Source organism: Nicotiana tomentosiformis, chromosome 3 (assembly GCF_000390325.3).
Source record: "Nicotiana tomentosiformis chromosome 3, ASM39032v3, whole genome shotgun sequence".
NCBI lineage: Eukaryota > Viridiplantae > Streptophyta > Magnoliopsida > Solanales > Solanaceae > Nicotiana > Nicotiana tomentosiformis.
The window spans coordinates 62,093,897-62,106,486 of NC_090814.1; the positions used below are offsets into that span (position 1 = coordinate 62,093,897).

A 12,590-nucleotide genomic window follows, 5' to 3' on the forward strand; every position below is an offset into this window, starting at 1 on the left:
ACGTAGCCCCCACAATTAGCAACAATTATTAATTTATATCACCTATGGGATAATTTCCCCCTTACAAGGTTAGGCAAGAGACTTACCTCGACTTGCTCCGATTTAATCTACTAGTAGGCCCTTTCCTCGATTATCCAACTCTAAATGGCTCGAATCTAGCCAAAAATAATTCGATACAGTCACCAAAATTATAGGAATCAATTTTATAAGAAAATACATATTTTTCAATAAAATCCGAAATTAACTCAAAAATCATTTGTGGAGCCCACGTCTCCAAATCCGGTGAAGGTAACGAAATATGAACGCCCATTCAACCACGAGTATATCCATACCAAAATTACTAAATTCTGATAACAATTCGGCCCTCAAATCCTCAAATTTAACCCAGAGGGTTTTCAAACTTTTCCAACTTAATTCACCAATCAAATGATAAAAACAGTGATGGATTCGGATAATTTAACCAATATTGAGTTAAGAACACTTACCCCGTTATTTTCTCTGAAAATATCCCAAATATCGCCTCAATCCGAGCTCCAAATCGGTAAAAATGGAAAATGGGACGAATTTTCAGAACTTAAACTCTCTGCACAGTGATTTCTTCTACGCGATCGCGTACACAAATTTTTATTGCCCAAAACAATACCCTACGTGATCGTGAAGCACTGACTCTGCAAACCTACACGATCGCAAACCTTCTCACGCGATCGCAAAGCATTAAGCGCGTGGCCCAACACCTCATTCTGTTTCTTTTCGCGAACGCGGCCTTAGCCACAGGTTCGCATAGCACAGCTCGACCAACCTACGCGATTGCAGATGTTCCCACGCAATTGCATAGAACAAATTTCCAGCTGCCCAATTAAGCCTACACGATCGTGTAGAAGGAAACCAGACACCAGATTTCAGCAAACTCCAAATCAAAAAATTGATCCCTTAGCCGTCTGAAACTCTCTCGAGTCCCTCGGGACTTCAACCAAGTACACCAACAAGTCCTAAAACATCATACGAACTTAGTCGAAACCTCAAATCACATCAAACAACACTAAAACCACGAATCATACTCCAATTCAAGCTTAATGAAACTTAAAATTTCCAACTTCTACATTCGATGCTGAAACATATCAAATCAAGTCCGATTGACCTCAAATTTTGCACACAAGTCATAAATGACATAACGGAGCTATGAAAATTTTCGGAACTGTGTTCCGACTCCGATATCAAAAAGTCAACTCTCCGGTTAACTTCCAAACTTAAATTCCTATTTTAGTCATTTCAAGCCTAATTTAACTATGGACTTCCAAAAACAATTCCGAACACGCTCCTAAGTTCAAATTCACCATACGGAGCTGTTGGAATCATCAAAATTTTATTCTGGTGTCAATTTCTAAAATTGTTGACCGAAGTTAAACTTAGCATTTTAAGGCCAACTTAAGGAACCAAGTGTTCCGATTTCAACCCGAACACTTCCAAATCCCGAACCAACCATCCCTGCAAGTCATAAATTAATAAAAGCACATACATGGAGTGTTATTTAGGGGAATGGGGTTCTAAAAGTCAAAATGACCTGTTGGGTCATTACAGCCATGATAATGGAAACATCATCTATCTCGGAGAAGAAACTAAGTAGGATGGGGATTGGTTCGAGGATTCCTCTGACTATCCTCGGAAAGCTCTTTCCTTCTCTTGTTAGATCTTTTCTTCAGAGGACGTGCAAGTACATTCTCCGGATCAGTACCTATAGTACTCTTCTTCTAAAGTCATCCAATCAAATAGCTAACGATCGGATGCTTTGTTTCCCAATCGTAAAGTTAACCAGATGCATTAAATTCCTGGACTTTAATAAAACCAGAAGCCCAAGTGAACCTACAATTTAGTTACCTTTTTTTCACTTTTAAAACAAAAGTTTCCTTTTTTTTTAAAACAAAATAAGTAAAGATCTCATGAAATCGTACATACTCTTTTCTCAACAAATACCAACATGAGAAATACATCAACTATAGTGATAGTAATGATAAGTACAATAGTACATAAATGCTAAAAGCCCCCAAAATCCGGTGCCATAAGTACATGAAAAATTTACAGAATATACAAAACTAATGAGCAATCTAGAGAATATACAAAACTAATACAACTATTGTCTTAAAGGTAATAGACAGAAATAAAAATAGACAGAAATAAAAAACAAGGTAGAGGGAGACTCTGGTGCTGCAGATCGTAGCAAGGCAAGCAGCTCACCACTAAGTCTTCGTAGAAGTGTGGCTACGTGCCCGTATGACCATTGGTATTACATGTCTCAGTACATGCACATTCGGTGCAGAAGTGTAGCGTGAGTACAGAAAACAACGCGTACCCAATAAGTATCTACTCTAACCTCGAAGAAGTAGTGACGAAGGATCGACTAGACACTTACAAGAGGTCAAATGGTAATAGAAATACATAAAGTATACATGGTGAATGTACAACAAGTAGCAACGAAGCAAATAAAAGTAATTACAGTAATTCCACACATGAGTCTATATCAAATCACTAAATATGTCATAACTGACCTTGAAGGCGCTAACTCAACTGTTACCAAACCAAATCTAGTCTCAAATATTAAGCACAAGGTTGCCGAGGCGAACGGTTTAATCCCATAGGAATAGTGTACTAAGTACTGCCGAGGCGAACCGCCTGATCCCATAAGAGTAATTTGTTTCATTGCTGAGGCGAATGGCCCGATCCCATAAGAGTAGAGAAATTTACCTCGCTCATGGAAGCACATGCAAGTCGAGAAGACACGGATCCATAATTTATCAAATAATTCCCAATTTTTCAAAGTAAGAGGCTAAGTCGGTATCTTTATTAAAATCCTCAATCTCAGTCATAATCAAGAAAATTAATACACAGGATGGGTACAAATAGCACAATTAAAGGCATGCTTTGAATCTAAGTCTACCCGGACATATTATGAATATAGCTACGTACGGACTCTCATTACCTCGTGCGTACGTAGCTCCCACAACAAGTAGCACACAACAATTAATACACCTAAGGGGATAAGTTCGCTCTTACAAGGTTAGGCAAGAGACTTATTGTAACATACCGCACTTGGGCATTAGGATACGTCATAGTAAATCCATATAAACTTGAATTCAACCATGTCTCGAAATCCGGTAAAAGTTACAAAATAGGAACGCCCATTCAACCACGAGTCTAACCATACCTAAATTACTAAATTCCAATAACAATTCGGCCCTCAAATCCTCAAATTTATCCAAGAGGGTTTTCAAACTTTTCCAAATTAATTCACCAATTAAATGATAAAAACAACCATGGATTCAGGTAATTTAACCAATATTGAGTTAAGAACACTTACCCCGTTGTTTCCTCTGAAAATCTCCCAACAAATGCCTCAATTCGAGCTCCAAATCTTTAAAATGGAAAATGGGACGAAGTCCCATTTTCTGAACTTAAACTTTCTATCCAGACCTCTCTTCTTTGCGAACGCGACAGGTCCCTCGCGTTCGCAAAGCACAACTCGACTGCTCACAAAGTTAACCCTTCGCGAACGCAAAAATTTACCAGCTCAGACCTTCGTGAACGCGACCACCACCTCGCGAACGCATAGAACAGGGACCTAGGGTACCCAATAGCCTCACTCCTCTTCGAGAACGCGACACTACTCACGCGTTCGCGATGTACACACAAACCATACTTTCGCGTTTGCGTCCTTACCTTCGCGAACGCGAAGAACAAAACCTCACACTCAGAAAATACTCTTCGCGAACGCGTCCTACTCCTCGCGTTTGTGATACTTCTACTGTCCACACTTTCGCGAACGCGAGCTCCTCTTCGCGAACGCAAAGAACAAACTTCTGCAACTAAAACCAAAAAAATCTGCTACTTCTCTAAGTCCAAAAATGACCCGTTGAGCATCCGAAACACACACGAGGCCCCGGAATCTCAACCAGACATACCAACAAGTCCTAAAACACCATACGAACTTATTCAAACCCACAAATCACATCAAACAATGGTAAAATGACAAATCATCCTCCGACTCAAACTTAAAGAACTTGAAACTTTCAAATTCGATAACCGATGCCGACACCAACCAAACCACGTCCGATTGACCCCAAATTTTGCACACAAGTCATATTCAATACTATGGACCTACTCCAACTTCTGGAATCGGGTTCCGACCCCGATATCAAAATTTCCACTACCGGTCCAAAACTCTAAAACTTTAACTTTTGCCATTTCAAGCCTAAATGAGCTACGGGCCCCCAAAACACATTTCGGACACTCCCCTAAGACCAAAATCACCCAACGGAGCTAACGGAATTGATGGAATTCCATTCTGGAACCGTCTTCATATAGTTCCGACTACGGTCCAAATTCTAAGACTTAAGCTCTCATTCAGGGACTAAGTGTCCCAAAATACTCCAAAACTCAAAACCAATCATCCCGGCAAGTCACAATAGCAGAAATAGATATGGAAAAAATAGTTAATAGGGGTTCGAGGCTCTAACTCTCAAAATGACTGGTCGGGTCGTTACAATTAGCTACTTATTTTTAAGCAACTATACCACTCGGCAGCACTTGCCTAGTGGCTAATATATAAATAAAATCCCAAAATGGGTCCAAAGCTTACAAGATGTCCAAACCAAAATAGAAGTTTCATGAAGCTACTAGCTATTAAAAATATAGAAAAGCTAAAATCTAATGAACTAGCAATTACAACATAATAAGTTGAATGCTTCCTTCTCCTATCAGTGTATGTGAATCCAATTGTCATTAGAAAATACCAAGCAGCACCTATCAAGCTCTCACCAGGCGCTAGGGTATACTGTCCATAGGCTCAAATGAATTTCAAACATCTGCACCACAGAGTTGAAGCCAGCATAGTCTTCCAAGTGTAGCTACTATATGATCTCCATATGCATTGGACTGATTTTGTCCAAGTATTAATCATGTGTTCACTCATCAAAATTAATGTGTAGAAGAAGAGCCTGGCTTTAGGCAGGCTTTGCAAGGCAAAAGCCAGGCTTGAGCTGGCTTTAGGCAAGCTTTACAGGGTAAAAGCCAGGCTTGAGTTGGCTTTAGGCAGGCTTTGCAAGGCAAAAGCCAGGCATGAGCTGGCTTTAGCCAGGCTTTGCAAGGCAAAGGCCATGCTTTGAAATTGTGCATTTTTGTGATCTTATAAGCTCAAATCCTTCCCTATTAGAACCTTTAATGTAGACATCATTCTAAACATTGCTAAAACATCCTCATATTGAGCATGACAGCATGCTAATACCACTGAGAAATGATTCAACAATCTCCAGAAATATCATATGATGGGTTCAGCATTTTCCTTAGCATTTGGACATATCAGAAGTAGGATAGCATTTTCCACACCTGCTTATCGCATTTTTTGTGTACACTATCAAAGCACCCCCAGAATGAGCATGGGATCATACTAATACCATTGGAAAGTACCTTAATAGCATACTGAATGAGACAAAGAAACATGCAGATTTGTGCAGAGTCCAATCCTGTGAAGCCATCAGTCTAGGGTTCTTCTCTTTGCTATCCTAACCCTAAGGTTAGGTGATTGAGATTTGTCTAGATTGATCAACCTCCTCCCTGCACTAGGTATTTCAGAGAATAAATGAAACTCTGATGTACCTACAAAAGAGAACACAATGTTAGCTATAAAATCTGCCACTGAATTGCCTTCTCTGAACACATGTTGAAAGATCACATTGAAGTTGTCCTTCATCTCTATAATTTTCTTCACATCCTGTGCAATTAACCAAGGAGGATCCCATTCCTCTTCTATCACCTTCTTCATCACCAATGAATCAGTCTCCAATATGAGAGGGTGAAGATCATGCTCCACACAGTATTCCAACCCTTGAAGAATAGCCTTAGCTTCAGCTACCACATTAGTTGTCACTCCCAGGTCTACTGCCCTAGCATACACCATATCACCTTCATCATCCCTCACACAAAAGCCTAGGGAACTAGGTCCAGGATTGCCCTTTGAAGCTCCATCAGTATTACATTTGTACCAACCATGAAAAGGAAGCTGCCATGTTACTCTTGTAGTGATCAATATAGGTTTATATCCTTCAAAGTATTGAATCAAGTCTGGCCATAAAAATGGAATATTAGGCATCCAAGCATACCTCACCCTTGCCAGTTGATGCAATGTCCTATTTATCTTATGAATTACCCTATTTGTGGACACTGAACCCCATGTTTACTTGCATTTCTTCTCTTCCAAAGCTCCTAAGTGATGATAGCTGGTACTGCTAGAAATAGTGGCTTTAAATTTGGACAACACTGAGCATACCACCAATGCCTTATAATCTGCTTCAATTGAATCAATTGCACAGTAATTCCAGAAGCCCCCATAAACAAGTTCCATACCTTAGAGGCAGTAGGACTTGTGACAAATATATGCTCAATTGATTCCTCTTGGGGCTGCTGACAACACCAACAACTAGACATCACCATTTGCCCTTACCTCCTCCACATATCATCAGTGGCTATTTTCTCCCTCCACAATCTCCACAAGAAGAAGGATATCTTGAATGGCAAACCTTTAATCCATATTAACTTGAATTCCTGATTAGGATCAGCCATATGCCTTAATATTTGCCAAGCACTGCTAATGCTGAACTTGACTGAAGGAGTTGGCATCCAGTATGGCCTATCCCAATATCCTTCACTGCCTTCATAATGCACATTTAGCCTTATATGTTCTGCAATTTCCTCATTGAAAGTTTGATCTAGCAGCTGATCATCCCATGCTTCCCCTTGCCGCAGTTCTGCCACCTCCTGAAGATCTTCATTGATTGGAAAGTCTTCAGGTAATACGTGATAAAGTGGACCCAATCTAGTCCAATTTTCATGCCAAATATTAGTGGTCCACTCTTCAATTCCCATAAGATCTCATGTTCTACTTCTTCCCTAGCATTCAGCATTTATCTCCAAACATGAGACCCTCCCCTAAAATGCACCACTGCTGGTAGCTCCTTCTTGCAATACTTATTCCACATGAAATTAGACCACAAAGATTTTGTGGTCCTAAACCTCCACCATAGTTTAGCAAACAGTGCCCTTGAGACATCATGTAAGGACCTAAAACCTAGGCCCCCTTCCTCTTTAGGAAGGCAAAGATTTTTCCAGGAAGCCCAGTGTTTGCTTCTCCCTTCCTTTGTGCTCCAAAAGATCCTAGAAAAAGTCTTATGTAGATGATACAGGATGTTGTTTGGTGGATCAAGGACTGATAACATGTGAACCGGCATACTTTGCAACACACTACAGATGAATGTTGCCTTTCCTCCAAATGACAACAGCTTTCCTTTCCATGAATGCAATTTATCCTTCACCTTCTTGATAAGATCCTCATAATAGTCCTTCCTCCTTCTAGTGTAAAACATAGGACACCCTAGATATGTGAAGGGAAATTTACCTCTTGCAAATCCTGTAATAGCTCCAACTGCCTGAAACAATCCATTAGCAGCCTTTGAATGCATGTAGTATGAACTCTTATCTTTGTTGATCATCAGACCTAATATCTTCTCATAGTTCCCCAACACTGCCATAATCTTGCTCAAGGAGGGAGGATGCGCAGATGCAAAGATTATCGTATCATCAGCATATGCCAACTGGTTTAAAGGATCAGACCACTTAGGCATTCCAAATCCCACAAATGACTTGTTTTCAAAGAGCTTATTCAAAGACCTAGAAAGTACCTTAGCTGACAGAATGAACTATGCTGGAGATAGGGGATCCCCTTGTTTCACACCCCTTGTAGACTTAAAGAACCCTAAGGATTGCCCATTCACCAATACTGAATACCGGTTATTTGACATCAAGTTCCACACCATGTTGATGAAGTGTTTAGAAAATCCCAGCTTCCTTAGCACATGCAATAAGTACTTCCATGAAACCCTATCATAGGCCTTAGCCATATCAAACTTGATCACCACATTAGCTAGCTTTCCCCTTAACCTTCGGTCAGTGAAATTTCTTGAGTCAATAAGATGTTCTCAAATATACTTCTACCCTTTACAAATCTTGATTAGGAGATATTAGAGATGGCAAAAAACTCTCCAATCTGTCATGTAACACCCTAGACAAGACCTTGTTAATGAAGTTGCTCAAACTAATAGGTCTTAAGTCAGAGAAGGTCTCAACTCTACGTTTCTTGGGCAGCAACACTAGATTGGTGTGAGTGATAGATTTAGGCAATGCAACTCCTCCATAGAAGTGTAGCACTATGTTGTGTATATTAGCACCAATAACATCCCAGCAAGTTTGATAAAACAGGCCAGTGAATCCATCAGGACCACTAGCACTCTCCCCACTAAGCTCAAAAACTGCTGCCCTTACTTCTTCAATTGTTGGCAATATGCTTAGTTCCAAATTCTGATCCATAGTGACCATTGAAGGTACATTATTGAGCAAGGAAAATTCAGAAGCATCACCTTCATTTGTGAACTGTTTTTGATAGAAGTCCACTACAGTTGTAGCCAATTGCTCCTGGTCTTCAATCCATACCCCACTGCCACTTTTGATCCTCTTCAGTTGCAATTTCTTTCATTTGCCATTGACATGATTGTGAAATAAACTTGTATTCCTATCTCCTTCAGCAAACCAAGTCATCCCAGCTTTTTGCTTCCAATATTGCTCCTCAATACTCAAGTATTTCTTCAATTCAGATTGAGCCTTTTGAAGCACAATCCTATTCTCAATTGTAGGCTCTTCTTCAAACAACATCTTCTTCACCCTAACAATGTCCTCCAAAATAGCCAATTGCTTGAAGATATCACCAAATGTTTCCCTACTCCATTTTGAGAGTGTTGCCTTCACCCTCTTGATATTCTGCTTGAACATCAAAATCGGATCCCCTATGAAATCAGCTTCCCAATTCTACCTCACCACATCCATAAATGTAGCATGCTTTGTCCTAAAGTTCAAGAATCTGGAAGGCTTGACAAAATTGGTGTCTGCACCCCACATGTCATTAGCAAAGGTGCATGATCTGATCCAGTTCTGATTAGATGCTCAACTTCAATAGTTTTCCACATGTTCTGAAATGGCAAATTCAGAAAAATCCTATCTAATCTCTTGAATATACACTGAGCGTTACTTCCTTTGTACCCTTGCGCAAACAAACCACAAGAGTTTACACAAAATGCAAAATCCTCATATTCAGGAGGGTGTACTGGAAGTCCCCCTATTTTCTCATCTTCATGCAATACCACATTGAAATCCCTTCCTACCAACCATGGTAATTCCATATCACTTGCCAAGTAATAAAAGTGATCCCATAATTCCAACCTCTCCATTGCTGAACATTTTGCATAAACAAGTGTCATCATCATGTGCTGCCCTAGGTCATGGTGAAAAACTCTCATAGTCACTTGTTGCTCAGTATCCTCCACTAATTCCCATTCCACCACTGCATCGAAGAACAACCATATTTGCCCATTAATATTTGCATATGCAGTCTCCATATTCAACCTCCTTCTATATCTATCAATGAGTCCCTTCTTTTGAAAAGGCACCATCAATTCAACTACACAAAAATTATGCTCCCTATTCATGTTGATCACCCTAGGAAAGGCCTGTTGTGTATTCACAGACCTTATGTTCCATATTAATGTTTTGATCATCATCATTTAGATAGACAAGCTGCCCTCCTGGACATTATTCTTGAAGGTTGTGGTGGATCTTCACTCTGATTCTTCTTAGTTTTCTTACCTCCTTTAGCACTAGCTGTGGGTGATAAATCCCCTTCCCTAGCCACTTGTTTGAAGTTTTGTGCAGTTGATTAATCATCTCCTTCATTCTCCATTGGATTTTATCTCAATAAGTCTTCATCAATTGGTGTCACATTGTGTGTGACTAAATCATGTAAATGTTATAGAGGAGTCTTAAGTGGAACATTAAGATGTAGCTGCATAATTTGGTTAGTTCCAGATTCCAAAGGCACTTCCTCTATTTCCCCAGATGCTCTTGGAACAATTGCCCGCTCATCAGCCCATTCATACTCCTTGAATTGTAGCTCATAGACACTGCGTAGCCTAGGAGTTACTGTAGCAGTCTGCTCTGAATGCACTGTTCTAGTGAGATCACCACCCTTACCATTGCCTGAAATTTGGTTTGAACCCACTATATCATCCATAATCTTCACATTAACCTCTCCATCAAGTTTGTTCTAAAATACATACACCGGAACACTATCTACATAGGCCAGTATCTCTCCAGTTGCACTAAGGTTGGGGTTTACTATAGCTGCCTCATTAGGTAAACCTGGCTTTAGGCCTGGCGTTGCCAGCCTAACGCCTGGGGAGCCTGGCTTTAGGCCTGGCGTCGCCAGCCTAATGCCTGGTGAGCCTGGCTTTAGGCCTGGCATCGCCAGCCTAACGCCTGGGGAGCCTGGCTTTAGGCCTAGCGTTGCTAGCCTAACGCTTGGTGAGCCTGGCTTTAGGCCTAGCGTCGCTAGCCTAACGCTTGGTGAGCCTGGCTTTAGACCTGGCGTCGCCAGCCTATCGCCAGGTGAAGCTTGGCTTGTTGTCCTTCTTCACCTTGACTTCTGTTGTCTTTGTTGTGCCCAGCTGATCATCATTAACCTCAACTGCATCACTCCATAAGACCTTTGTAGAGTTTACCTCATCAAGATCCTCAATCTGCCCAGAATCATTAAATGTTTGAGATGGAATCTCATGACAAGATTGGTTTGTGGTCACATTGAGTTGTTTCAGCTCCTCATTGGTTTGTGGAATCTCAATCCAGTCGATTGTGGATTCCTTATTAGCCCTTTCATCAGTACGTTGATCACTAGGAATACTAGAATTAGCCTTAGCTAATTCTTGATCATCTTTAGGAGCTGAAGACTGAATCCCAGAATGAATAGGGTTACCATTATGCTCATTTTCCACTACCTTCTCGACTGCTTCCTTCTTCACACGCTTGTGTTCCTCTTGAGTATTGACTTTCTTTTCCTTCTCCTGGCCCTTCTTAGCTTGCTTTTCCCCATGTTCCTTCTTTTTACCATTGCTATGATCCTCACCTTTGCCTTCAGTAATTTATAGAGTAAGCTGATGAACTTCCTCAACCTCTAGTGCATTAAACTTGTTCTTGGTTGCAACTTCTTCAACTTTGGCCTTCCCTTTACCATTGTCAACTTCCTTTCCTTGTTTGTTATCAACAATGTGACCCCTATTATCTCGTTGGTATTTGTTCTTCCTTGATTGCATCCATTCCTGCTTGGCATGATTAGTAATAGGCTTACCAACCACCTTTCCACTAGTTAGGACCTTTGTTGAATTTGCAGCAGTCCCAATTGCATCAGAACTCACCACAACTGCCTTCTCCTTACTTTGTTCCTCAACACCTTCTTCAATTCTCTTGTGTAATTCAGGATGAATTACCCAGCATTCTACCTCACTATGCCCCTGTTTTTTGCAAGGTTTCCAATATTTTAACATTTAATCATACTTAATCTTGATCCACTTGAACTCTTCTAGTCCAGATTCATCAGCTTCTTCCACAATCTTAATATGATGAGGGAACTTACTTAATAAGTTAACTTCCACCTTCACCTTGGCACAACTAGGTCTAGTCCCATTTTGAGTGGCCAGGTCTACATGTAATGGATTACCAACTGCACGAGCTAAGGAAAATACACATTCCTTCCCAAAGAAATTAGGAGGCAGTTCTGGAAAGCTAATCCAAGCAATGGCAATGGGAGTCTCTTCATCAGGTGTCCACCATGGATTCCATTTTGTACAACGCATCTTCCACATGTCTGACTGAGCTTTTAAATAAAAAGCTGGCTTTGAAAGAAGATGAACATAGTCCTTCAATAAAGACAGCCTAATCAACACATGATTATCTTCAATTAAACCAACTGAGCAATGGCCTTTAATCTCATATTAATTTGGAATCACTTTACGTAATTCACTAATAACAGGTTTCCCATACGAAAATTTCCCAAGAACTGCAAGTAGATGTCCTTGTTGTACGATAGATTGCTTCACTTCTTGTTTCTTCCACTTCGCAACTGGTTCTCTGTGAAGGAACTCAACTGGTTTCAATGGTAGCGTAGCGAAGGTTTGCATAGGGGCATTAATGGCAGTAGGTTTTAAAAGTTTTGAATAATCCATGGATTGGGGATTGTTGTTTGTTGTCGTAGATGATTGGGCGATGGACTTTACTGAAGCTTGGACAGCAGTCATCGCATGAGGATTGGTTGAGTTGGGTGTCAAAATCTTTGAGTAATCTAGAGTTTGTGGATTGATAGTTGGTGTTGTTTGTGGTTGGGCGATGTTGGAGGAGGGCAGACCAGCCGAAAAAGATGGCTGGTCACCGGCCATCACGGCCATTGAAGCTAAAACTCACATCTTTTCGTGATGAACAGTATCGAATCACTGTTTCATTGGATGAACAGTGAAGCGATGCTACTGTTCACTACACTGTAGTAGTGAAACAGTAGCGAAATCACTGTTCGCGCCACTGTTGTCACTATTCACTGTACTGTTTTGCACTATAGCGGCTGTTCGCGCACTATTCACCGCTACAGTGACGGCGGAATTTTGAGAGCAAAATTC

The 12,590-nt window shown here is 40.6% G+C and overlaps 1 protein-coding gene across 1 annotated transcript; it reads right to left on the reverse strand.

The window, feature by feature from the left end:
* Nucleotides 1-10,526: 10,526 nt before the first annotated feature.
* On the reverse strand, nt 10,527-11,468 carry LOC138907896 (uncharacterized). The gene is made up of 2 exons (XM_070198517.1): nt 11,156-11,468; nt 10,527-11,056 (listed from the first exon to the last, which is right to left on the reverse strand). The coding sequence occupies exons 1-2, from the start codon at nt 11,466-11,468 to the stop codon at nt 10,527-10,529; spliced, it is 843 nt and encodes a 280-aa protein (XP_070054618.1).
* Between the last annotated feature and the right edge of the window lie 1,122 nt (nt 11,469-12,590).